The sequence below is a fragment of the Linepithema humile genome, chromosome 1 (assembly GCF_040581485.1).
Source record: "Linepithema humile isolate Giens D197 chromosome 1, Lhum_UNIL_v1.0, whole genome shotgun sequence".
Lineage (NCBI taxonomy): Eukaryota > Metazoa > Arthropoda > Insecta > Hymenoptera > Formicidae > Linepithema > Linepithema humile.
In genome coordinates, this window is record NC_090128.1 from 22787399 (window position 1) to 22815392 (window position 27994).

At 38.5% G+C, this 27994-nt stretch overlaps 2 protein-coding genes and 1 long non-coding RNA gene across 18 annotated transcripts in view; 2 read left to right on the top strand and 1 right to left on the bottom strand.

Annotated features, from left to right (window-relative positions):
* zormin overlaps window positions 1-12454 on the top strand; it is a 31805-nt gene extending 19351 nt beyond the window's left edge. For 5 of the 7 annotated variants that reach the window (XM_067354389.1, XM_067354393.1, XM_067354396.1 and 2 more), the window contains 14 exons: window positions 14-188; window positions 1720-2057; window positions 2198-2426; window positions 2556-2753; window positions 4637-4840; window positions 4944-5107; window positions 5241-8045; window positions 8290-8479; window positions 9223-9924; window positions 10210-10395; window positions 10626-11141; window positions 11594-11691; window positions 11769-11949; window positions 12070-12454. In XM_067354389.1, the coding sequence (XP_067210490.1) occupies window positions 14-188; window positions 1720-2057; window positions 2198-2426; window positions 2556-2753; window positions 4637-4840; window positions 4944-5107; window positions 5241-8045; window positions 8290-8479; window positions 9223-9924; window positions 10210-10395; window positions 10626-11141; window positions 11594-11691; window positions 11769-11949; window positions 12070-12182 (6099 nt within the window). In that variant the 3' untranslated portion in view covers window positions 12183-12454. The remainder of the gene's footprint in view (window positions 1-13; window positions 189-1719; window positions 2058-2197; window positions 2427-2555; window positions 2754-4636; window positions 4841-4943; window positions 5108-5240; window positions 8046-8289; window positions 8480-9222; window positions 9925-10209; window positions 10396-10625; window positions 11142-11593; window positions 11692-11768; window positions 11950-12069) is intronic. The other 2 variants (XM_067354400.1, XM_067354405.1) reach the window with 2 other exon arrangements.
* A 664-nt stretch (window positions 12455-13118) lies between these two features.
* On the bottom strand, window positions 13119-16549 carry LOC136999781 (uncharacterized). Of its 3 annotated transcripts, none has more exons than XR_010890103.1 (3): window positions 16391-16540; window positions 16031-16312; window positions 13119-15790 (listed from the first exon to the last, which is right to left on the bottom strand). It is a non-coding gene; the product is annotated as an uncharacterized lncRNA (long non-coding RNA). The 3 variants fall into 3 exon arrangements; XR_010890104.1 differs by having other exon boundaries at window positions 16464-16508; XR_010890102.1 differs by having other exon boundaries at window positions 16031-16549.
* A 23-nt stretch (window positions 16550-16572) lies between these two features.
* Window positions 16573-27994, top strand: part of sls (sallimus) — an 85252-nt gene continuing 73830 nt past the window's right edge. For 3 of the 8 annotated variants that reach the window (XM_067354351.1, XM_067354318.1, XM_067354321.1), the window contains exons 1-20: window positions 16591-17090; window positions 20131-20173; window positions 20263-20537; window positions 20650-20867; window positions 20957-21178; window positions 21302-21645; window positions 21750-22098; window positions 22168-22406; window positions 22570-22799; window positions 22945-23088; window positions 23167-23424; window positions 23515-23658; window positions 23724-23996; window positions 24070-24615; window positions 24698-25175; window positions 25269-25849; window positions 25954-26496; window positions 26569-26823; window positions 26916-27059; window positions 27565-27966. In XM_067354351.1, the coding sequence (XP_067210452.1) occupies window positions 16949-17090; window positions 20131-20173; window positions 20263-20537; window positions 20650-20867; window positions 20957-21178; window positions 21302-21645; window positions 21750-22098; window positions 22168-22406; window positions 22570-22799; window positions 22945-23088; window positions 23167-23424; window positions 23515-23658; window positions 23724-23996; window positions 24070-24615; window positions 24698-25175; window positions 25269-25849; window positions 25954-26496; window positions 26569-26823; window positions 26916-27059; window positions 27565-27966 (5830 nt within the window). In that variant the 5' untranslated portion in view covers window positions 16591-16948. Of the gene's footprint in view, window positions 17091-20130; window positions 20174-20262; window positions 20538-20649; window positions 20868-20956; window positions 21179-21301; window positions 21646-21749; window positions 22099-22167; window positions 22407-22569; window positions 22800-22944; window positions 23089-23166; window positions 23425-23514; window positions 23659-23723; window positions 23997-24069; window positions 24616-24697; window positions 25176-25268; window positions 25850-25953; window positions 26497-26568; window positions 26824-26915; window positions 27060-27564; window positions 27967-27994 lie in introns of all 8 variants that reach the window. The other 5 variants (XM_067354344.1, XM_067354329.1, XM_067354330.1 and 2 more) reach the window with 5 other exon arrangements.

The following is a 27994-nucleotide window of genomic DNA, read 5'->3' on the forward strand; positions in this document are numbered from 1 at the left end:
TTCTTTATTACAGATTCAGTGGTTGTTTAATGATCGGCCGGTTCATGGAAAAGATTTCTTAGTGTCCGTTAGCGGGGATCGGCAAGTTCTGACAATTCCTGAGGTCGGGGATGCGCACATCGGCACTATTTCTTGTGTAGCGGAAAACGCGGCTGGTAGAGCAGTTTGTAGCGCTAAAGTGGAAATTGGTAAGTTCATGTCAAACTTTTATTTTATAATTTATTGATTATTATTGGGTACATTTTTTGGATATATTATTGAATGCTTTCTTTAATATCTGCACACATTGGTTTTTTTACTCTCTTTTATGATGACATCAAAAATAATATCAGAAAAAATGCAACGGTGTCACAAGTTATTAATACCCGCTTTACCCAGTCAAATGTAGCTCATTCGAGATTCCTAGCAAGTGATACATAAAATAGCTGTTCAATGAGTGGACAGAAAATCGAAAGAAGATATAACAACGCCAGCTGCACGCTAAAATTTGATTGCTTTTTGCTTTAAATAAAATATTTTCGCTCTGACATTACTAAGCATGCTTGTCAACTACTTTCATATGTTGCATTTATAGCGTGACCTGAATGTATAAATTCACAACGTAAACTTCTCTTCCTCCTGCGCGCAGAATATTGAAACATCGAGTAGTAAGAAAATTGAAGTTATACTTTTCACGAAAGAAAAAAATTTAAGAATATTTCAGACGAGTCATTCTCCCTTCGCCTATCTCTCTTTCTCTCATTGCATGCAGAAACCGTGTTATTTTTGTCAGTGCAAATATTCGGCGCATAGTCTGGTTCTGTTTCGCTAACTTAAAGAATACAAGTGCATTTTTGTAGGCGCAGCGTCTCGTCGAGACCAGTTCCGAATAATTTTTAATACACGCGCGTATCATCTTTATAATTTACAAAATTGACAATAAAAAGGCAAATTCAGTTATATCAAACTCTAGATTTATTGTAAACTTTATTAGAACATATCAATTTATTAATGTAGAATATTATATTTAATTATATGTATTCAAAAATATTAAGTTTTTTAAAAAGATTACAGCTGAATAGTACGTCTCTTTTTTGAATTCATTAATTCTTTCCAATTTATGACTTTAATCAAAAATAAGACAATATATTACTGTATATAAAGTCGTATTACTTATCGAATATCGTGCATAATACGAACGCATCATTGACAAATGACAGCGATAAATTGGGACGATGGTCTTGGGTTATATATTGCAGCCGAGTGCTCGATTCACCTATTACTAGGTGAACGATACTATTTCTGTCGTAGATCGTAGGCAAAGTATTTAGTTACTTCGCTGAGAGCATTTCGATCGTGCGCTCGGTGCGCTCCAGTACTCTTATCTCCAATATTTGAAATTGGTAAATTTGCGTGCGTTATATCAACTAAGGTAAAATTTAATTTTATAAAATTAGAAACGTCTTGATTGTTTTTTTACATTTTTATTTATTTTATAATTATTTATTTATTAATTACAATTAGAAATGAGATAAAATATAAAGACTTTTTTTACCTGAAATAAATAATAATTTTAATAATTTTAATAATAAAAGTTTTCACTAAATGTACTGTTTTTTTTTTTTTTTTTGTTAATTACCAGTCACAGTGTTGCTGCATATTTCTCAGAGTATGTTTTATCATTAGCAGCATCAGAAAAATTTAATCGCTTTATTGACATAACTGGATTATAACTTTCAGATAGTGGATCAGTGAAACAGATTGCAGGTGAAGTCAAAGAAGTGCTCGAGTTAGTTCCACATTCTCCTGCAGATATCATGCATCCTGCGAGTAGTAGTGATAAACACTTCTCAAGCGAGAAGACGTATCATGAAGGTGGTGGTGAAAGTCATGTGCTAACCAAAATGTCATCGACTGTCACGCATTCCTCAACAACGTCTACGAAAAAGGAATTCTTATCGTCCTCTACTTCCACTTTATCGCAATCCGGACAAGAACCTACCAGTGTTTGCACAAAAGCAACTGTGCAAAGTTCGGAACAGTCAACTTCTGAAAATGGAGCACCACCTGTCGTACAGGTAAATTTATCAAATACATCTGTATTATGCGGCATTTTTGTGAAAATAGTCATTTCAGCTTGTCTTATCATTGCTGAATGTTCGTATATGCACATAAACATCGTTTAGCGTATTCATCAATTTGAAATGTTATTTCTCAGTCTCACAAGATCGAGGAGTATGAGAAAATCATACAGGATCGACCTGGCGAGGTGCGACAAGAGAAAACTGTTGTAGTGTCTGAAGAAGCGGAAGGAGTAAAACGCGATGTCAAGACAAATCAAATACAAAAGCCAACCAGAAAACCGATAGCGCCCAGGTTCGTCTCGCCGATTACAGGGATGATTGTCGATCAAGGAACGGATGTAGTTCTCGAAGGCATTATTGATGGTGAGTGTATTTAACATTATATCTCAATTATCTAATTTATTTTTCCAAATTGTATTTTTTGCCAATATATTTATGATTATCTCCTTTCATTATTGCTATTGTTATGCTATTGTTTGATGTATATTTCAGGTTTTCCACAACCAACCATCTTGTGGTCGAAGAATGGTCAAAAACTAACATCGACAGATAATATGAAAATTAGTTACGCTCATAATCACGTAAAATTGGAACTGAAGAATGTCAATATAAAAGACGCTGGACGTTATACCTGTACAGTGAGCAATGATGTTGGAAGCGCTAGTAGCACGGCTGATCTTGTTGTCAAAAGTAAGTGCCATGTACATAAATTAAGTCCAAAAAATTATAGAGGATGTCCCAAGCCAACCATTAATAGCAGATTCCAGAAGTTATTTGGAGACGAAAATCTTGATATTAAAATATCGAGGTTACAAAAATTTTTAAATAAAAAATGTTTAAAATTGACCAACTAAGTTGTCCAAAATTCACGCGCACAAGCACGTTGCATGTTGATTTTTTTTTTTATCCTTACTATATAAAATCTCAGAAATCTTCTATTTACGAGTAATACGGTTAGATACCTTGTATATTTCATATTATTTTTAAATCTATTAAATCTCTTAATGATATTAAAATAAAACAAATTGAATTGACTTACCGACACGATGCACAGCAGCAGAGTTGTGTACAAGTTGATCTGTAACATACAAAGTACATCCAAATTATAACAGCGTTTAAAATAATTATATGACAAATAATTAATACGCACGTTAAACTTTTACTCATTTCAATATCTACTAAAAGAATTATATTTATATCTAATAACTATAAATATAAATTGCAAATCTTTTACCAAATATTTTAAAGTTTCTATGTGTATTGCATTACATAATATTTTACGTGCAAATAACAGATAACAAATAAATAATTACCCTAAAGTTACTCTACTGTCCTTCCTGAGCTTCCTCCTCCTCTTAGTTCTCTGGCACTCACACGCGTTCGCGACAGAAATACAAAAATCGCACAATATTTCAAACCCCTCGATGCATACTTTGTCACATTAGGACAAAAATAAAACTCGCACAAATTACATGTTCGACACCCTGCCGCGTAACAAGTAACGGCGGAAAGGGTGAAATAAAAAACTACGAGAAATAATAAGGATAGTTGTATTGAAAAGGATAACACGTCGATACGGATACACATCGAGTCGGAACATTAAGGTATTTATCAAACATTTATCAAAATCGAGTTTAAGCTCGAAGCCGACTCGTGGTGGGGTTATTTTTATCGCTTTTATTGTTGGCCGGCGTGATTTATATTCCCTCACTCTTTCTCTCTCTCTCTCTTTCTTGCACTATATATCGAAGCGCGTATTATTGTTACTTCCCGCATTTTGCCAAATCGGAATCGGCGCGACTTTATCCTTGATATGTTTATGGCATCTTTATTGTTCGTACACTTTATTGTCGGCACTTTGTACAGAGCAAATCATTTCGTATCAACGTGTTATTTTTTAGTGCTATCCTTAATATTATTCTTATTATTTCCTGTAATTTTCGATCTCACCTTTTCCGTCGTTACTTGCGGCATTGTCGAACGTGTAATTCGTGTGATGATATTCGAGTTTTATCCGAATGACAAAATATGTATCGGGAGTGCCGTTTAAAACATTATACGATTTTTGTATTCACGTTGTGAACACGTGTAAGTGTCTTGAAGAAATGCAAAGAGAACTGAAAAAAGGAGGAGGCGCAGAGCAACTTTAAGGTAAGTAATCACTTATTTATTACCTGTTATTTCCCCAAAACATTGCACGTGAAATATTATGTAATGTTTTATTTTAATATTGTATTGTTTTATTTTAATATCATTAAGAGAATAGATTTAAAAATAATATAAAAATATAAAGTGTCTTAGACTAACCACATTATTCGTTAATAGCAGATTTTCGAGATTTTTCAGATGAGATAAAGATATAAAAATTAATATTCAACATACCTTTTGACAACCTGATTTGTCAAACTTTAAATACTTCCCATTTAAAAACTATTGTAGTCTCGACATTTTGATATAAAAATTTTTACTCCAAATCTCTTAACCTGAGAAATCAGCTATTAAGGTGATACGGTTGTTCTGAAATACCCTGTATATAAGATTAACAGTGTGTAAACGTTTGCGATCAATTTTAGAGACAGTATTTCCTCCGGTCTTCGGCAAGCGCCTCAAAGCTCAAGTAGTAAAAAAAGGAGATCGCGTTATTATGGAAGTGGAAATTACCGGTATACCTGATCCCACAGTTAATTGGTATAAAAACGACGTGCCGATCAATGAACGACCACCAGAATTGAGGATTATTCAACAAGGAAATTGTTATACATTGCTCATAGATAAAGGTATTTCTCTATACATGATTGTTACATAGATTAAAGTATTCAATATTTATTCTCCATGTATTATATCTTATATTTAAAACTTATTGTTGAATTTACATTATAGCTAAAGAAGAAGATGGCGGTAAATACATGGTGCGAGCGACGAACGCCGGTGGCGAGGCGCAGAGCATCGCAGATGTTGCGATTTTCGAACCAAAGCCCGATACGATGGTGGAAGTGCATAAAACTGTTGTCTATGAAAACGTTCAGGATAAAAATGTTGTCCAGGTAATTTATTTTTTAAAGAAAACTTTTTTGATTTTTTTCTAATTAAAAAATGGAATAAAGTTCAATGTTTTCCATCGAAGATGGTTTATTTACTTCTTTACGAATATTTTTGAAACTGTATACTTGCGCTTAGTCCAAGGAAAAGAGGGAAGAGGCGTCATCAGCCATTTTGACGAGCGAACAGGCACCAACGACAGCGATCCAGCCAAGTCCGTTTAAATCAATTTCGACTCTGGCATCGACAATCGATACCGTGCAAAAGATCGAAGGGCCAGAGATAAAAGCTAGTAAATCGGAGACGATATCATCTATAATCGAATCCCACGAAACCGAAACGAAGTCGGAGCAGAAGTTGCATATGAAGCTGGAACATAAAACTCCGTCCATCGTAGAGTCTCGAACCGAACAAACGATTGCGGTAAAGGAAGTTGACCGTGACAAAAGAGACATTGCGGAGCCGTTGATAAAGACGGATGAGAAATCAACAATCGAGAATGAAAACATAGAGACGTCTACTATCGCGAGAAAAGACGCGTTAAGCTTCTTCGAATCGATTACGAAGGAAAGTGAGACACTGCCGAAAGGGCCGAAGGGAATGATTAAACTGACGGAAGACGGGCAAGTTCAAGCAGCAAAGGTTGGAAAATTAACGAAGAGTTATGAGCGAGGGGCAACTTATCAAGAAGTAAAGAAATCGGAACCAAGACCATCGGAGTTTCAAGCGACGAAAAAAGCTGTCCAGGATATTTTCACGAAGTTGGAACAAGGACCGCCGCGTGGAGTGGAGAATAAACTGTTCGACTTCCCGTACGAGAGTCCTTCAGCGGAAATAAAAAAAACGGCAATAGAGGAAAAAATAATTTCTGATTTGTCTATTTCGCAACTACAGTTTCAGACAGAGAGCTCCGAAACGTTGCTGGAAAGTTTCAACCTTGTACCAGAACCACCCCCCGAGATATGTTACATGCCGAAGCCGGAAGAGGTGAAAAAAAAACGACCCGATGTGTTTGTCAAGGCGAAACAGCTTCAGGAGTCCTTTGAGAAAACCCTGTCCCCGATAGATGCTCCAATCGGAGGTGTCAAAATCTTTCCTACGCCGTCCACCCCGAAAATACCGGAACCTGTCAAACCTACGGAACCTATTCCCGCATTTACGATACCGCCGCCGTTCGAACTCGAAAAGAGAGAAGTGTTTGAGGAAACGTGCGTAAAGAAAGACGCGCACGAGAAAAAGGAAAGCGAATACTTTAAGGAAGAAAAGATAGAACCATCGAAGTACGCATCGATCTTGAGAAGTACTTCTCCCATCAGACCGTGGTCATCGTCATCGGATGTGGAAACCAAGTCGCATGTGTCTACAGACCTTTCGGAATACAGATGTTACTCGGCTGCATCTAGCCACCAAGAAACTCTGAGATCAATGTCGCCAAAGCCATCTGCGGACGCATTGGCGATGGAAAAATCCTGGGCGAAAAAGTGCGCGGATTCGAATCGAAAGTCATGGCCACCGCAGACTGAAACTTTTGGTCAGAAGTGGAATATTCCCGTCGACGAATACAAGAGCTCCGCAAAAGAGTTTAAACAGAAGGTCGAAGAAACACCGCAAGGTGGAATAAAGAAAACTAGCACGGAATCTTCGACCAGTATAGAGAAACGATCGTGGAGCAGCAAAGAAGAGTTCACGGAGAAAATAGTGGAAGCACCGCCGAAACTTGGTCCGATAATTTATAACGCCGAAACGATCAAAGTCGATCACACGGTAACTCCAATACAAGAGAAAGCATTGTTTGAAAAATATATAAGTGAGTGCAATGTAGAGAAAGCAGAAACAACGCAGAAATTTGAAGAATATAGCTCGAAACACTGGGCAGAGGACAAAGAATTAAAAGCGCCTAGCTTGGTACGAAAAATCGAGCCAGCCGCGAAAACGTCGCTCGTAACGTCGCGTCGCCTTCCGGAGACGGAAGTGGACTCAATCGTTCTCGAACCGGGATCACCTCCGGAAATTGGATATATTCCACCACCTTTTGTAAAAGAGACAGCTATATTGGAACAAACTGCAAAAGTGGAACAGAGGGAAGAACCGCCCGTGCTTCCGCCGAAAGATGTGCGCATTACACCACCGCCTATTCCGGCTAAGAAACCTGTGAAGCATTCAACGCCAGTACCATCAAGATTTGTTAAAGGTCCGTTCAGCCACGAAAGTGATTATGAGTCTGATTTCGACAGTCGTCCGAAAGCAAAGTGGAGACCTTACGAGAGTGACAATGAGGAACCGCATTACAGAAAAGTCCAGGCGCCCATTTTGAAACAACCGACGAGGCCGAGATCCACCGAGCCCGAGCCACTTCCGCCTTCCAAATTCGAGACTCCTGCACAGTTTTCAGGGCCATCGCTCGTCACAGAATCTTCCGAAAAGACAACAAGGAAGATGGCGTTTAAACGGCACGAGAGAGAATCCAAGCAGCAACAGCAGCAAAGCTCGATTCCTTTAAAACCCGGTTCTCCACCGATTTACGTACAACAGAGTGTGAAAAATTCTGCACCAAAATCTCCGTCCGTTAAAAAACCGGAATCCCCGAAATTCAAAACAAAAGTTTTTCATCAAGAAAGCGGTTACATGGCGGACACCGACGAGCCTTTCCAGCAGAAAGCTTCGTCTACGACGACGCAGAAGTTTATTGGAAAACGCGAAGGTTCCTCGACGACGGTTCACACGGAGAGTCATACTACATGCTCAGAAAGTAGAACGAAATCTTTTGAAAGCCACAGTTACGAAAGCGATCGTTTGCGAAAGGAAGAATCGTCGTCTTTCGTCTCGCCATCTATTTGCAGTACACAGCCGGCTCCGAAATTCGTTCAACAACAACGCAGCTCGTTCGAGAAAAGCTACGCCTCGTCGACTAGCAGCGGTCTACGCAGATTCGAGTCCGTGAAGGTTCGAGATCTCATACGTGTTCGTGTGTCATTTCGAACGTTGTTTTTTTTTTGCCTGCTTGCCTAAATTAACGAAATAGAAAACCGTAGATAGCGATATCTTGTAGCCATAGATTTTTATGTGTGTGTGTGTATTAACCACAGAAATTATTATAATAGAAACTGTTATAACTGTGTATACTGTTTATGTTTTTGTAGTGTTATATCTGAATAAGTAGAAAATTTTAACGAAAACATTTTTGCAGGAAACGGGGCATTCCATAGATCAGTTGTACAAAAAATTGGAACCAGCGGAAAAGGTTCTGCCAGCCTCTCCGAGTCCTTCGAAATTTGTGAAGGGCGACTTCCGCGAGAGCGACTATGAGAGCGACTACGATGGCAGAACACCGCCCTACCGTACAGCCAGCTCAATGAAATTTACTGCTACTGATTCAGGTATTATGCTACTTACCAAAATTCGTATATAAACTTGAAAATTGCTAAATTTTTGTTTTTGAGTCCTTTATTTTTAAAAAATTTAAACTATTTATCAACTTATTTACGTATATCGTGTTAGAATATACTTATTAAAATTTTCTATTCTGTAAATATGTAAATAATACAACAGCGAGTCGGCGGTGAAGTGCATACATACCTGACTACTGTTTAATACTAATTTTATGTATTTCTAATTAGAAAATAATCCCTTAACAGAACTTCTCAATCATACTTTATTTTCTAACAAACAACGTGTAATTCTCCTTGCAAGGAGAACATTTTTACATCTGAACCAAATTCTTTTATTTTTCTGCTTTATCTGCTTTATTCTTTCTTTTCTTTCATTATTAAGTTTTATCCTTTCTTTAATCGTCACATTTAATTCTATATAATTGGATTCGCTTTCTATAAGACTCACCATTCTTTCATTATAACCGGTTTCATCATCGTGAGGTCGAGAAAAGTCCGAGGCGTCGTCGATATCTATAATCGACGAATGTAATATTCAATATTTATTAAATTCGAAACTCAAGTTCTAAATCGGGCCTAACGAGATCTGTTCGACGTGTGAAACCGGCCGTTGCTATTCTATTAAATATAGAAATATATTTCTCTCTGCTGCTATCTTCTCGTTACGCTCTTTTCTTGAGCTATCGGAATCCATTTGGATCGTGGTCACCCGGACAAACTTTTCTACGTAGGGAAGCCAACGGAGCCGAGTTCACATCGCAAGCAACATACAGTGGTCGCGACAAAACCGAAAACAGTTCTCTTGCCCGGCTCACCGCCGGAAATCGCATACGCGCCGCCACAACCGCAGCAACAATTTTACGAGGCACGCACCAGCGCGCCGTTTACCAACGCGGTGGGCACAGAGACGAAGAAAACTGTGAGGATGGACGAATCAACGGAGAATACTAGAAGAATCGTCACTGTCGAGCAAACGAGTCGCGTTATCAAATTCGGCGACACTAATGCCGCACCTGTGCCGAAACAGCAAAGTGCGCATTACCGCGTGCCAACACCGAAGAAATTTGTGCAAGGACAATTTCGGGAGTCCGATTACGAGAGCGACGTGGATTCTAACAAAATCCGGCCGAAGTGGACTCCAGCGAACAGTGACACGGAAGATCTGTGTTACCGGAAAGTTCAACCACCCACGATAAAAAGTCCAAGATCATCGAGTGCGTCAGTGAGGCAAATCCCATCGCCGATGGAATTCGACACCGGTCCTCCGACGACGTCGTTGACGCAGATCCGCAGAGAAAACACGGATAAAAAGATCAACTTCCAAAGACACCAGCAGCATACAACTTCTGAAAAAACCGACAGCATTCTACAGCCTGGATCGCCGCCCGAATACGGATTTATTTCAAGGGGCGACGTAAAAAAAGCAGCGGACCGTAAGAACAATGTCAATGTCACATAATGCTTTTGCATAGACGATGATAGAAACGCATTGATGCAAGCACTTTTGATTCGGGAATAATTAACAAATTACATGGATTATATTTACACGGTTATCGTTTGGCATCTTTGTTTATTATTCGCTCTGTATTTGATTGACTAAAATTTTTTTTATATTTTTAATTTACCAATTTTTTCGCTCAGAATATATTTTTCTTTCATCTATTTAAAAAAGTAGATAAATCCTTGTTTCGTAACACAAAACTCTGAAACATCCGCAGACATCGCGTCACATCATATGAGTGACATGACAAGCAGCTTCAAGTCGAAAACTGAAAAATTTGTAAGCGATATCCAGTCAGACTTGAGACAGAGTAAGCCGATTCTGAAACATCCTGTCGACTCGAGGACGACCGATAGCGACGAGCCAAGAACTTATAGAGAAGAATCGCGACTCTCCGAACACGGTAACAACAACATTACCTTATCTTACAAAGCAGATATATCTCGTTTTAATTACGCGATTTATATTTTATATATTTGTATACGACTCATGTAAAAATATAACACACACGTCTAACTTTAAAATACAGCAATGCGATATTCTGTCTGCAATCTTAGCGTAGAAATACACTACACGAATAGATTTACAAATAAATTAGCGTAATAGGCATGTAATGCTCATTGACGCAAACAGGAACAAAACAAATCGATCCGGACACTGGACTCATATACTTCAAATATGACTTTGGTTACGAATTCGGTATCGTTTTGCCCGGCGAGGGCAAGAAAACGGTCGAAAGCAGCAAGAAGACCATTCAAGGGCAGAGACGCGCGAGCGATATAGAAGTGCCTATAGTCCACGAGTTTACCGAGAAGAAAACGAATGGCTTTACGAAGAAAGACACATTTTTGAATCGGCAGAGCAAGTCGGGAAGTAAATTCGGAAGCTCGAAGACTGTCAAATGGGAACCGACATCGGAGAGCGAGTTTTCCGAAGCTGAAGACACGAGGAATCTCAATAAGAAGCAGTCGAGTAACGGAAGTATAGATAGCTCGATGGCTCCACCAAGTCTAGTCATACCTAGCTCCGTGTCACCGTCTAGGTGGGATCACATAACGCCCAGTCCACTTTCTCTCAGTCCAAGCCTACCGAGCCTCTCTCCCAGACAAAGTAGCGTCACTGGACCACCTAGCAATGTGGACTCTGCAGGTATATGCCTGCCATCGAGAACGCATAGTGTTTTTAACAATTCTTTCGAATATTATGATAATATATTTATCTTGCTTTGCTTTGATCGCTCTCTCGATACTATTATATTTATTAAATTGTTTCAACGTGCTCGTGCTAACGACAGCTTCTGTCATAATTTGCATTAGAACTTCTCGCTTCTTGCACTCGGATTTTTCTCAAAAAATTTCTAGCAAACTCCCGAAGTCATAAATAGCGGCAAATATTCTAGAATAATATATAGAAGAACATCGTTCTTGCTTTGATGCATACTAATAATATCAGTCATCTTTTTAGCCTGTAATAACCCGCCACATGCAGCATTACGCCGAATTGTGCATAAATCACTTGCTATATATAAATCGCCTAATTGTTACGTGTAATGCTTATTATTATCGTATAATAATATTCTTAAGTCTCATCCAACATCGTAGGTTCGCCGTGGCCAACCAGCAATGGTGTATCATCAAACAAGGAAGTGATTCAGCCTTACCTCGATATATTACCGAAAAAAGCTCCTATTTTCATCACGGTAAACATTAAAAATTTTTTATAATTTTTTACATAGTTTCGAACAACGTCTGAAAAAAACTTCGATAATTATTTCAGCCATTGAAAGATATCGCGGTAGTGAGCGGACATCCCGCTAGATTCGAGTGCATTGTTCAGGCTGAACCGCAACCTAATATTCTTTGGTCGAAGGACCGCAGGATTGTCGAAAACTCTGCGAGCCACGAAATCCATTACAGGAACGGTGTTTGCCGCCTTACTATATTGAGAGCTTTCTCCGGTACGATGATTATAATTCGTGCTTGTTTCTTTTTTCTTTCATAATTATTTACCAATTATTATAATTAAATTTTGTAAGATTATTTGGATAAAATAGTCACAAATGTCTTTCTTTGCGCAGACGATGCCGGGACTTACGCATGTACGGCAACGAATAGCCTAGGTTCCACCGTAACTTCTGCCAACTTGGAAGTGTCAGGTAATAGACGATCTCTATATGCTGCCTTTTCGTAAAAATGAGGATAGGAACAATCGAAGGGAATAGATGCAAAAATAATGGAAGTTTCAATTCTTAATTTCGGTCTATTGGTGTCGGATTTGCATACATATCATTTGATTATTGCTTAATCAGCTCGCAAACTAATACGGTGAAGGAAAGGTAATGCTCGAGGTATTTTCTACACAAAAAGAAATTCTTACAAACACTTAAGAATAAATATTAAGTATAATAATTCGATGTTAAGATGCTGTTTTAGCTTGCTGCTTGTTGGGAATGAAAAGAACAATTTATCACTATATAAAAAAATAAAAATGAGTGATAAATAAGACAAGAGCAAGTTGGCTTTGTCTCAATTCGCATAATTGTTTCTTTTGCATTTCATAAAAACGTACGAGCTAATGTCAGGTGACAAAAGCTAGTCAATTAAATCGAACTAGTCGATAATGAACAAACAAACAAAAATGCGAAAGTTAAGAAAATGCTACATAGATTATTTTTGTCATGCTATGAATGATTCTCTGGTGGATCATGCTATTGGATGGATTAAGAAAAGCTTTTGATTCTTTGCATATCTACGTACTTTATCTCTTGTCTATGTTTACATCTTATTTCTCTTTCAACTATTCTTTCCTTTCATTAAAACAATATATTTCCAATTTGTCTTTAAGTATACCTTAATTACTTCTTGCCAACGTTGTTAAAACTAAAATCACAATACTCTCTTTTTAATCAATCTTCGCGAAAGCGAGTGACTGGAAATGAAATCGCTGATAAAATAGAGAGTAAAAATAGTTTCCTATTTTAAAATCCAAAGATTATTTTAAATCATTCTCTATTTATGTATCGTGATATTGTTGAAACATACTAGTCACACATTATTTAAAAACAGTATAATAAAATTATTGTTTATGGATAAACATGAAATAAATTCAGTAGAAATATCCGATCGCTCTAAATGCGGTTTCTCACTTTGTAGGTTAATAAGTTTCTACGTTAATTGTCTTTGCTTAAAATGCGAGAAATTAATGTTTCCTAGCTAGACAAAAATGCGGGAATTTGTTATGGGACTATGCTATAAATCTCATATTGTTAGCTCCTTGCGTCGATAGTTGTCAGAGATAATTCATACGCATTTAAATGTACAGCGCAAAATGGTACAGTCACGAAAAACGGCATTTTTTCAGTAATTTTATAAAAGCATACAATATTCTTTAAGTTACGTAAATGAATAATTTTTAATATTTAAGGAACGGCTAAAGACACTTTCAAAGATATTTTAACATTCTCTCATCGCAAGGGGTTAACTATTATTTATTAATATCACATAATGATACTTATATACTATGTAAATAAACGTGTGCTTCCTCAACAAAATATAAACTTGGGTAATGGTTTAACGAATTATTTCATATTCTTGCCTATATTCCAACTTCCTCTTCTATTTTACCTTTCTTTTGGCATTTGCAAGATATTGCGATATGGCAGCGTTATTGGTGAACGGAAACCTAAGGTAGGAAAATCATAAAGCATATCGAACTATTATCGGTATAACACAAATGTAGAATTTGATCGAGATTTTTATTAACTTTTATTATTAATTGTAAAAATGATGAAAAATAGCTATTGTGATTTTTCAAAAATATTTTTTCGTATTTATCATCAACAATAATTAAACATAAATCAATCTTTTAATTATATGCGACTCTTTTTTGATCTATACATTCTTTAAAAAGCTCTTTTATAATATTCTTATGTACGACAAACTATAAAGTGCCAATTATAATTTTATCATAAATTTTTGCTATAATTAAAAATACTTTTTACTAAAAATAAAAAAAAATTATTCTTGGTTAAAACTAAACAAACTAGCCGTTAAAATGTTATCCAAACGATTGGCTTTGCATATTATGGAGAAAGTCAATAGTTTCTAGAAATTATAAAATTCGACTCATCTTTTGCATGAAGAACTCTTGTATGAAAATAGATGGTAAAATAATCTCGCGGAATGTGGAGGAAAATGTGAGTCGGCGATCTAAAAATATGCAAGAAAAACAAGCGACCGAATTTGTGGATAGAGTGCTAATCCATTTCCTCCATAATCCAGTCACGTAACGCCGTGCAATGATGATTACATCTTCCAAACAATATCGTTATTTACAGGCACATCGTCATCAATATATGGCGTTTATCGTGATCAAAAGGAATTCACAATCGATCAGTTTTCGCAGGATTCGCCAAAATATGTAGCTTTAAAAGATCTATTCCTGTCACAAGACAAGCCTGTTAATCCCACTTTGACAAATCACGAGCAGCCGTACGAGTCCTTTTACGATTTCGGATTGACCGATTACAGGTAGTTGCATCAATCAATTAATATAATTCATCAATGTGATCAATCAAACTATCATCAAATTATATGATAGCTTCATAGAAGGAAACAATCGCGAAAATGTGAGAAAAGATTTCAATACGATAAAGAGGATAAGTTTCATCGAGCATGAATTAGGCACTACTTACACAAGGAATGGAACAAGTATCGGCGATTTACATTCGGGTATCAAGCTTCCATGGCACAATCGTGATAGAATGCAAAACGGTAAGTACTTAAAATCAAAGTCCATGTAATAATATTCATGCTAATGCATATAAATTAAATCAATATATACATGTGAATGTATCTATTCACGTATTTAAAAAATATGCGCTTCGCGAAAGAAGGTCAAGTATAGTCAACTTGGTCTATTTCGATTTGGGAAGCGTCACGGCGAGTATTGCAACTTTCAATTGCATCGCCGAACCTTAATGACGATTTGTTCATTGTCGTCGAAAATAGAATGTGACAAGTGTGCAAAGTGAGTTCGCGTTATGTTTAAGTGTTCGTATTCGGGATTTGAATCATAGATGCGAAGGCTCCCTCGTCATCTCGACCAAGATTATTCCGCAAAATCTCAAAATAGATGCGTCGCTATGCGGCATATTGGACGAAACGCGGTGATTCACGCGTGACCCACCTTCCTGATGATGTACTGATGAACATGCCGACGTTCATAGCGCGAAGGTGCGGGAAGGTATCTACTTCCTTCGTTGCATGCACCGTGACCATTAACGCTTCTTATTGATACCGACGGTGTATAAAACACATGCACAAAGCTGATGTAGATTAACTGCGATGTGAAGTATACATTACACTTAACGAGATGCGTATCTTTAATGTGTATAAACATACGAAACTTCGCAACTGCATGTTTCGCTCCGATTCGTCGATATATGAAACGTTAACGGTTAAACGATTAGAGTTATTCGCTTAACGCAAAACATCGCTTATATATGGAAAATTACGATTATATGAAATATATTCAAACGTTGTACAAAAATTGTACTTGTGACGGAAACTTCGATAAATAACTTTGATGAGATTCTAGAATAAGAAGAATTCCTACATCTGTAGTTCAAGAAGTGTTGCGAATGGCTTTACAAGTGTCTGAAAGGCAGAATGCGAATCGTTAGTTAAAAGGTGATCCCCCACGTTGTTAGCATCATTGATAGGCGTGCATACACTTTTAGAATGTAGCGCTCTTGGAGTTACGATCAAGGGTTGCCGCGCGGCCAAACTCGATCGAGCCTATGTATAACAAAAACACATGTTGTTTAATATTCTGCCAAGAAAAATAGAACAAATATATAAGCAACATTGCTTATAAAATTAAAAAAAGATAAAATGATCAAATTAGATCAATTCAATCCTGAAACATATGGATATAAATTAATAAAAAATCCAAGAGGTATATTCGACAAAGACAAGAAAGGGTATAAAAACGCAAAGAAAAAAAAAAGAGAAAGAAAGGCAAAGAAATGTACCCACCATGCGCATCGAGCCTCAAGAGTCTAGAATGCTTGGAGGGGAACGACGAAAGAGAGATGTGAGCACGGAGAGGGCAATAATGCGGAGATGCGTGGGCGGCTGTCAGTGAGCGCAAGAACGCTGCGTGAGACGTTTACCGCTCCGCTCGACGATGTATACAAATTAACTCTATAAAATTTATCTACGCCGGACAAATTGTTGATCCCGTGACGTTTCTTCAGTGTGAGCCAAAGCATCTCTTCCTGAGTATAAAATTATCCAAAGCCCGAAAATGTGCAACTTCTGAAATTAAAATTATGGAAAAAAAAAATAATTATATGCCACAACATGTTTGAATGTTAATATTTCCAAGCCACACACGCAAGCCTTGTTTCCAAATGTCATAATGCATAAGGATGTTTGAAAATTTCTGGAATATGTCGAACTGACTTACATACACTACACTTCTCTTCTTCCTCCTCAGCAGCATTCACACACGTTGGACGTCGGGACGCTCGACGTCCCCACCCCAACCATGCAACACCCTCCCTATCTCCTTACGCTGTAGCCAAGCGTCAAGTCGTAAGCCATCCAATTCGCATTCGACCGACGTCTTGGTTTAAAGAATCACGGGGACAAAACTTTTGACGATGACTTGATTTCTGCCGACTGACTGGACTGAGCCGCGGTTATCAGCAGAATATTGCGCGTATATTGCGGAGCAAAGCGAAATAAGCGCGAGTGATTTGCTCCGATTGTGCATCGAGAGTTTGTTCGTTAAATCTCGGGTGACAAAAGGCGGCATTGAAAAAAAGAGAGACATAAAACGGAGATCTCTGTAGATCTTCCTAGATTAGTTAGCAGTTTATCTTACAAATCGAATAGTCGGCGACGATTCTGCTGTTCGGATCGCAACTTTATCGGATTCCTTGATCCAAGATGAAGCGACAACAGTCTCAAGAACAGCAAAAGCTACAACAGCAGCAGCAACAGACTATCGTGCAGGAACAACAACAACAATACATCCAGCAACGAACAGAAAGACAAATTACGCGGCAACAGATCACCAGTCAGCAGAGAGGTCAGTCACGATGATGTTTATAACAAAAAACCATAATCTTCAGCAACTTATCAAACATAAAAGCAACATTGTAAAAAAATCTACGCAGCAAACTCAAATTATCGCATAATGGATTTATGAAATTTTATATGACAATTTCTAAACTTATAAAAAATGTGATTCAGTGATTAGCGGCAGATCTTAATTATTAATTTCTTTTAATTTTTTACCGAGAAAGGAGCAAAAATTGCTGTTAATTAAATTTAATATGCTTCTTTTGGCGGATATCCCGTCAACGAATACTCATATTCTATTTTTGAGCAAGGAGCACCGTCCCTGCAAGAGCTCTAAAGATAGTTCTCCGCACTCTTCGGCGTGACCGTTTCAAAAATTCTTTCACGCGCCCCCTCGAAGAAGGGTGGCGTTACGCGATCGCTAATGCATCACAAGAAAACACATGTCTTGAGTAATCTCCACAATTTACTTCTACTAACAATTTATTTTAACACTTCTAATTCTAAAGAATGGAAAAATTTATTATTACTACAAAAATGATCAAAAAGAATTTCTATATTTAGTTCAATATATTGCATTGCCAAGGTTAATCTTATGACTCGAACTTAACATTAAAGTACTAGCTTTTGCAATATTAAATAAGAAGGTAAAACAGAATGTAAAAGGGATAAAAAGTTACCATTCTACTATCTAGAATTACATTAAATATTTTGATAAATGCAATATTGGAAAAAATCCAAAGCAAGTTGCAAAATCTATTTGAGAAAAGCGTTTATTATGATCTTGTTTGCGCTTATCCAATTCATTGCGCGATTCGATGTAAGCTCGGCGCAATGCCAAATTTTCAAAGATAAAAATCGAGATAAAATATTTATTAAATTATTAACTCATTTTTTACACATAAATGAAAGATAGAACCGCGAGTTATATTTATTAAATAAAGATAATATCAAGATCAAGATATATGAAGAAAATACTTTTTCAGTTTCTTCATATATTTGTTTTTCTCTATACTGATCAATATTAAATCAATATTTTAGCCTTTTATAATAAAACGAATACAAACAATTTCACGGAAAACCTTACTTTTGAAGATTTTTACATAAATTTGAAAAATAACACACTTGTGTATTTATATTTCGTATTACAGCTCGATATTTTGCAAACAAATGTTTCAATACAATAGTGTTTATACGATTCAAATTTTTATTATTAAAAATACTTTTGCTAGAGCGCGTTTGCCAACTGCGTTATTCGTTAAGAAATGGAGAAAATGGGCATGTCAGTTGCTGCCAAATAAAATCAACACTCTGACAGGTTTATGAATCTTTGTTGCATCGACATGCACCGAAAGGTGTTGGATTATATTTCAACATGCGCAAAACTAAAAGACAATACAGTAAAGAAATACAGTAAGCAATGCCGTTACGCTAGTAGTTAAAACGTCAAGTAACTATATGCTAAAGATTAATATTTACTTTGACAAATCTCGTTAAAGATATTTGCAAATCATATTGTTATGTAAGATCAATTTTACTTTGTATTTTCATTAATAAAAATATATAACATTATAAATTAAATTAAAAAATAAATATGTTGCATTACGCGATAATCTCTTCACATCTGTATCTTATTTATTTCGTTACATGAAACTTCTGCAAAAATCGGATCATTGTTTTATAATGTCTGCCTATAGAATTCATATGCTTTAAAGATTCGAACAGCTGATCGCAATGAACGCATCTTAGCGTCATCAGGTTGAACTGTGACGCATGACAAGACTGATGATTGATTGAAAAGAAAATGACAGAAGCGGTAGAAAAATGACTGAAGAGTGGATAAAACGATAGAAAGGGAAAAGAAAAAAAAGAATTTTTTATTAAAAAAAAATACGAGATTTAAAACATGTAAATCACGCGAAATATATGCAGAGGCGAGAAGGAGAGAAGCGTTAGACTCCGTTTTATTTTGGTCAGTGACTGCCTTTGCGTAATGGGAAACGCGATTGGTCCGGGCACTGCGTAGACGCGTCGCGACGCGTCGCGACGCTCAGCGCCGGGCAAAGATAGTTGTGCCTAAAATGGCTCACGGTAACGTGATCCCCATCCGAATGCAAAAATACGATCCCGTGCTTGTGGCAGCATGTTACGTCTTTCGTCCCCTTCGCGGCTCGTGGCTCTCACGATTCGCGTTTCGCGGATCGCGAGGCGGACGATGCATAGCCGCGCAGCAGTATACGATGAAAAGCGATAAATTCTATTACAAAATCATTAATTCACCGATTTTAATCATTTTAATTACTGTTAAATAATATAAATTTAGCACTATGTTAAACATATAAAAAAAAATAAATGTGACGTCAATGATCTCAAGCACTATTACCCAGCATTATTCTTACGCATAGAATCATTAAATCTTTAAATTATAAAGATTTTTTTAAATTATATCATATTCAATTATATCATTTTAATTATATATTAAATATTATTATTTCTTTATATTATAATATTCACTCTCTTGTTATATTAAATTGTTATGTTAGAAAGCTCTTCAGTTACTAATTATCTTCAGAAATGCGCTCATTGATCGAGTAAAACTATACACGATCATATCTAATTGTGTTATGTATTAAGTCTTTACACGTATGTATATCTACATCTTTCTTTCTCTTTCTTTCTCTCTTTCTCTTCATGTAATTCCTATCGTACTTTTTAACTAGGGTAGAACGAATCGAGGAAACGAACCGTTGACGCCGTTTTTTTTCCTGTCGCCGTTACGCGCGATGGCGACGCCGCATTTTTTCATCGAGTTATGTCTACATCGAGACGCGTCGTAATTTAAACCAATTTGCTCATTAGCCTGAGAACGAACCATTGCGAAAATATATGGGCGTTTATGGTCCTATGACCCTCTCTCTCCTCAAATTAAATTCAATTCCGGATGAAATAAATACATTTATTTGCATGAAATTTATTTCAACGATGTTTTTAATATTACTAGGTTTTTTATTTCATACAATTAAAGTAACTTTCCTTTATTTCTGCAGTTCAAGGGGAGATCGTAATGCAAACGACGCCGACGGTACCAGTGTAAGTATCGGGATATTTACTGATTACATTATGTTTACTTTTTTTTTCAAAAAAAAAATATAATAATACATGCAATCTTGTTGATATAGATTTACCGGTAAACCCGGCGATCCCTCACCGGCGATTTTCGAGCGAATCTTTAAAAACGCGAGATTTGCGCAGGGCGGCAATGCGATTTTCGAAGGTTGTGTCCGAGGTAATCCAAAGCCGACAGTTTCTTGGACACACAAAGGAGTGCCGTTGTTAGAATCGCGAAAAATTCGAATGACCTATGACGAAAATACTGGAACTGTCACACTCCAGATTAATCAGATCGGTCCAGGGGACGAGGGTGAATACACATGCAATGCAAAAAATCAATATGGTAAGAGTTTCTTGCAAGGAAAATTGCAATTTTAAATTTGTTTACTTTATGTAAACATTTTTATTAAATTCAGCCAAGAATAGAAAAAACTACTTTCTTTTTTACTTCCCAGGCGAAGCAATTTGTTCGGTTTACATAAAACCGGAAGGATTCGGTCCTCCAGCGCAGCAGCTATCGGATAGCTATAAGAAGGAATTTGCGCAAAGCTTCCAGTCGAGCGAACAGAAAGTACAAACTGGAAGCCAGGTCTTTCAACAACGCAGTTATCAACAAGCGATAGATAAACGAAGTTACATTAATGGCTCTGCTACAAGCATTGAAGATTTTAAGGTATTGCAATTAATCTGCGCTTACAAAGTTTGTGCTTTTGATAGATTAACAACGCTGAAAATAATATTTTTCATTTATTGAATGCGCAGGTTGACACCTTCGAATATAGATTGCTGCGCGAATCGGAGTTTCGTGAATCGATCACTCGCCGATTTGTGGGTGAATCTGACTTGCAAATTTCTACAATAATTGATCGTACCTTGGGACCGGTTGCACCTCCGCAAATCACTCAGAAACCCAGAAACTCGAAACTCGTCGAAGGATCGGACGCTGTCTTCACTGCAAAGATAACTGGCAATCCTAAACCAAGAGTGAGTTGAAATCGAATTTAATGTTGTTCTGGCAGTCTAACGCCTGACAGCGCGACGATAATTAAATATCAAATTTACATATTTTTATACGAATCGAATTTTAAATCGTATTTGTTGTTGCAGTTAACATGGTTCAAAAACGGCCAGAGAATTCGAGATTCCCAACGCGTGGAGACAAGCTATTCGAATCAACAGGCTACCTTACGAATTCGAAGCGCTCTATCGGAAGACAGCGGTCATTATACACTATTGTCTGAAAATCCTCAAGGCTGCACTGTTAGCTCCGCTTATTTGGCAATTGAGTCTACCGATCAAGTAGATCAAGTTCCGTATCAAGCGCAAAGAGAATTCATTAAAACTCAACAAGTAGAATCGACCATCGAGTCCACTGACTCGGGCAAGGTTCTGCCGCCGAATTTCGTTCGCACCATTACGGATAGAGAAGCTACTGAAGGCAAGATGACGCGGTATGTTTCTATTTCCTACTTTTAATATCTTTTTAACTTCTCTTTTGCATAAAAGTATTGCTGATTTGTCTAAAAGATATGAACAAGTACCATATAATTTTCAGATTTGACTGTCGCGTAACCGGCCGTCCGTATCCCGAAGTCACTTGGTATATAAATGGCCAACAAGTCGCCAATGACATGACTCATAAAATTCTCGTAAATGAATCTGGTAACAATTCATTAATGATCACGAATGTGAGTCGCGCCGACGCCGGTATAGTAACGTGCATTGCTCGAAACAAAGCTGGCGAAACTTCCTGCCAGTGTAACTTAAGCGTCATTGAGAAAGAGCAAGTGGTTGCGCCAAAATTCGTAGAACGTTTCGTTACAACAAGCGTGAAAGAAGGAGAACCCGTGATCTTTATGGCACGCGCAGTCGGCACGCCAATTCCACGTATCACATGGCAAAAGGTAATTTCTTTTCAAGCAGTATCCGTCATGTAATCGTGATTTTTTCACACCAATGGACTTTTTGTGCAGGACGGCGTACCGATAACGCCTGGCCTCGAAATACGTATATCGAGCGACGGTAGCGGAGCTTCGACTTTGGATATCCCGTGCGCCAAATTCTCAGATGCAGCCTGGTACCAGTGCACCGCTCAAAATGTAGCCGGCTCCACCGCAACCCGAGCGCGGCTCTACATCGAGACGCCAAAAGGAACGGCCCCGGAACCAAGACGCCTGAATTTACCCCGACCGACGAAAGTCATCGAACCAGAGTGAGAAGCTTCTCTAATATTTAGTGAATTCATCCCTTTTTTTTTTATTTTATATCCTTACAAAATGCTAACAAAATCAAAATTTTGTATATGAAATTAACTCTTGCGCTATCTAGCAATAAATCTTTAAGATGAGACAAAATAACATAACAAATATCTGTAGACCAGCGCCTGGCCCCGAAGTGATTTATCTGAGACACGTGGAACGCGCCAAGCCTTACTTACCGCCTCCTGAAGAGGACACAGTTTATCCGCCGCCACGTTTCATCATACCGCTAAGGGACGTTCATCAAATCGAAGGTGGACGAATTCACTTCGAGGCCAGAATCGAACCGGTGGGCGACCCTACTATGAGGGTGGAGTGGTACGTCAACGGCAGAGCACTCGATGCGAGTGAGTAAAACTTCATTAAAAAATATATGTCTCTATGCCAAATTATACGCAACAAATAGCGAAGCGAATCGTGCATTTATCATTGATTACTTGATAAGGCGGTTTCGATCGATCGATTCACATTGATTGTGTATGCTTCTCGCAGGTTCCCGAGCGACTTCCATCTTCCGCTTCGGTTTTATTTCTCTCGATCTCATTAGTATCGTTCTTCAAGATAGCGGCGAGTATTTATGCCGCGTCGTAAGCTCGACTGGTGTTGCCGAATCTCGAGCCACCCTCAGCGTAACCCGTGAGTAAAAAATATCTTGCAAGTTTTCTTCTCGACAATTATTTGCACAGTAAACTAAACAAGTTTCTTATCTGCCAGCACGAGCCACGATTGAACAGGCAAGCCAATACCCCGACAGCCTCCAATATATCCAACAGCTCGAGGATTACAGCAAGTACCAAAGGCAGGAGACCGTGGAGGAGACCTCTTCAAAGCAGCCGGTTTTCATCCGCCCGCTCCAGGATCTTGGTGAGCTACAGGAAGGTCGTAACGCCCATTTCGAGGCGCAATTGACACCTGTTAGCGACCCCACCATGAAAGTGGAGTGGTACAAGGATGGAAAACCAATCACAGCCAGTGAGTATTCAACGAATGTCCGACGCGATTTTTTTCAACAAAATTGTTTAAAAGATAAATAAATAAAAAAAATACTAAATCACTTTCTAGGCTCAAGAATCACTAGTATCTTCAACTTCGGATACGTCTCACTTAACATACTGCACCTACGGGCTGAAGATGCAGGTTCTTATACTGTCAGAGCTGTGAACCGCTTGGGAGAGGCCATCAGCTCCGCGTCTCTCCGTGTCTTCGGTAAGTCTCAACTCTGATTTTCTAACGTTTTCGCATATTAATCGTTTCTTGCTCTGTTTCTGCAGCACGAACAAGTGTAACGACAGACTTGGGTATCCCCGAGCAACTGAGATATATCGAGGCTGCCGAGGAGTTGGAAGCGTATCAACAGGCGATGCACCAGAAATACGTGCAGGAGCAGCCTGAACCGAGCAGCCCACCGGAATTTAAATCGCCTATTAAGGATCAGAGTGGCATACGCGAAGGAGGATTTGCTCATTTTGAGGCGCGTCTCGAACCAATCGGTGACGCCGACCTCCGTGTCGAATGGCTCAAAGACGGACGACCTGTAGAAGCTAGTGCGTAATATAATTTTATTTATATAGAGATATATTGCGAATTTGTATAATTACGAAATATTATTGCGACCAGGTTCTCGGATTACAACTTTCTTTAACTTCGGATACGTGGCACTGACTATCAAATACGTAACAATATACGATGTCGGCGTATACACTTGCCGGGCTTACAACAGAGCCGGCGAAGCTCACACCACCGCTCAAATGAGCGTAATCAGCAAAAATGATGTTATCTACGATAGTCAACACCCTACCGGCCTTCAGAAAATTCAGTCTCTCGAAGATTCTGCTAGATATTCGCGGCAGATTCAAGAAGAAACGCAGGTCACACAGGCACCGCGATTCCTGGGCAATCTTAAGGGCACTAATAAGATCGTGGAAGGTCAGCGGGCGCATTTCGAAGCGCGTGTCGAACCCCAAAGTGACCTGAGCATGAAAATCGAGTGGTACCACAACGGCAAACCCATTACTGCCGCTAATAGAATCCAGACGTATCACGATTTCGGATACGTTGCCATTGATATTCTTCAGGTTCGTTCCGAAGATGCCGGCACGTATACTGTTGTGGCTAGAAACTCTCGCGGAGAAGCTCGTTTGTCCGCTACCATGATTGTAGAAAGTAAGATATGGAATTTAATTTATATGCAATTATAAAAATTTGCTGAAAAAAATATCAAAATTAATGTTATTAATTCTTTCAGCGCGTTCCGGCATAGATACCAGCAGTATGCACCGCGGCACTTACGAAAAAACGCAACGCTTAGAAGAGTCCAAGTTTATCGAACCACATTATCATATTGAAGAGATTTCCAAATCGAAACCAATCTTTATTCAGCCTTTAAGCGACCCGAAACCAGTTAGCGAGGGTAAAAATATTCACTTGGAGTGCCGTCTGGAACCAATGGGCGACCCGACGATGAGAGTCGAATGGTTCCAAAACGGACGTCCGGTCACGGTCGGCTCCAGATTCAGAACTTACTACGATTTCGGATTTGTCGCACTCGACATAGTACATACTACTGTTTACGATTCTGGCGAATATACGGTCAGAGCGACTAATCATCTAGGCACTGCGCATACTTCCGCTTGCGTCAGAGTCATCGGAAGATCTGACGTTGTCACCGAAACGCAGAACGAACAATCGCTCGAACAGATACAAATGCTGGAGGATTCATCGAGGTTCGTTTTTAGTTTTTGCTCTATTTTTCATATTTTTCCACGATTTGTTTTATAAATTTGTTTTATAAATACTAATTTATTTTGTTCATATAGGTATCGCAGAACGCAACAAGAGGAAGTCACTGTGCTGCAAGCACCTCAGTTCACTCGACCTCTGCACAACATTGAAACAGTAGAGCTGACCAACGTTCACCTCGAATGTCGTCTTCAACCAGTTGGTGACGCGACCATGAAAGTCGATTGGTTCGTCAACGGTCGGCCGGTCAAAACTGGCCACCGATTCAGACCATCTTACGAATTTGATTACGTGGCTCTAGACATTCTTGGCGTCTATCCTGAAGATTCTGGCGTATATACTTGTCAAGCTAGAAATCAGCTCGGCGAGGCGGTTACTTCGTGCTCCATAAGAGTACACGCAAAGAAAGATTTACTTCTCGAGTCTCAACATCCCGAAGGATTGGAAAGAATACAGTACTTGGAGGATGCGTCGCGATACAAAAGGCACGAACTTGTCGACGAAGTCGTCAACGTAAAGCCGAAATTCATTACAAAACCGAAAAATCAGGAAAATCTTCGAGAAGGACAGCACGCCCATTTCGAGTGTAAATTGGAGCCGGTGACGGATTCGAATTTGAAAGTCGAGTGGTTCAAGAATGGTCGTCCAGTAACGATAGGTAATTTGTTAATTTCACAATAGCAACATTATCTCTAGCTACGCTCTTTTCGAAATCATCAACAAATATTCAATTCTAAAATTTACCAATTCATCAATTTGCAGGGCACCGTTTCCGTCCGATTCATGACTTCGGTTACGTTGCATTGGATGTGATTGATTTGATCGCCGAAGACTCTGGAACCTACACATGTCGTGCCGTTAATCTGGTAGGCAGCGACGAGGTGGTTTGCACTTTAACATGTCGCTCGGGCGCACAAATCTTAACGGATACGCAAAACGAGCTCGGGCTTGAGCAGATTCACTATCTCGAAGATAGATCGAAATATCAGAGACAGGAAGTTATTGAAGAAACCACTACTCAGGCACCGATTTTCACGACTTCGTTGAACAATGTCGAGATAAAAGAGGGTCAGCGAGCACATTTCGAATGCAGACTAATTCCGGTGTCCGATGCAACGATGAAGATCGAATGGTTCCACAATAATAAACCAGTGAAAGCGGGCTCGAGATTTGTCGAAACAAACAGCTTCGGTTTCGTCGCTCTCGACATTATGTACGCATATCCCGAAGATTCTGGAACGTATACCTGCAGAGCTAAGAATATTATTGGTGAAGCCATCACTTCTGCAACTGCTATCGTTCACTGTAAGCTCTTTAAGATTTGTTCAATAATTGATTTCAATATGGCAGCATTAATTCACTATCTTTTTTTTTTAGCCAAAAAATCGATCTACACGGAAACTCAAAACGAGGAAACTCTTCTACGTCTTCGCTCATTGGAGGATACGTCTCGCTATCAACGTAAAACCACAACCGAGGAAATTGTTACACAAGCTCCAGTCTTTACGTTGCCAATAAAAGATCTTCGTGTTGCTGAGAATCAGGCAGCGCATTTCGAAGCACGCGTTATCCCAGTTGGAGATCCTAAACTCAAAGTGGAATGGCTGCGCAATGGAGTTCCTATCTCAGCTTGTAAGTCTGTCTTACGAATTTACGTATTTAATTATTTATATGTTGATATTCGCGATCAAAAATATTCTTTATTATTTCACTTTCTATAAAAGCGAATCGTGTGACGACCATGCACGACTTTGGATATGTCGCCTTAAACATGAAGTACGTTAATCCGGAAGATTCAGGCACTTATACGTGTCGCGCGACAAACGAGCTTGGAGAAGCAGTCACTTCAGCAACACTATTCGTCCAATGTAAGTAAACCGCTGATTTAACGCGCAATTCAGGTATATAATAACAAATATTTTGCACGATTTGCAAATTTATTTATAAAATATAATCAATAGTAAGCAATGTAGCATTTATCCTGAGCTTCGTGATAATCGGTTTAAGCAACTGGCCTTCACAATTTTTCGTAAATTATGCAAATTACATCTCAATGGTTTATCAACCATTAACTAAACCTGCTGCTTATGCCACTAAATGAAAAAAAATACTTGAAACATACATCAATGCTATCTAATCAATTTTATATTTTTGTATTTTATTATTAGCTGGTTTATACATTAATTTAACGTTATGTGTTGTTGCTAAACTTATCCGCTATTATATGCAAATAACTACTCGTGTAATATTTTGTGATGCGACTGAAAACTTTTGTTATGTCGCGGAGCCCACTTGAATAAATACAAGTTTCCTTTACAACTCGTACAATTACACTATGCAAATTTACACTATTACAATTCTTCTCAAATGCAGCCAAAGCAGCCTTGCAGTTTGAAACACAACACGAGAGCGCTTTATCGAAACTCCAAGCCCTGGAGGATACCACGAAATATCAACGTCGTGAGGAGGAAGAGATCGTGGTAAAAGACAAGCCATCCTTTACGGTTCAATTGAACGGACCTACCAGTCTAGTCGAAGGTCAAAGCGCACACTATGAGTGCCGCATAGAACCTTATCCCGATCCCAACATGAAGGTGGAATGGTTCCACAATGGCAAACCATTATCCACCGGTCATAGGTATAGAACGACCTGTGACTTTGGATTCGCATCGTTGGACGTGTTGACTGTGTATGCCGAGGATTCGGGCACATATACTTGTCGAGCCACCAATAAATTGGGATCGGCGACAAGCTCGATTAATCTTGACGTGAAATGTGAGTAATATAAGAGCGCGCTTGCATG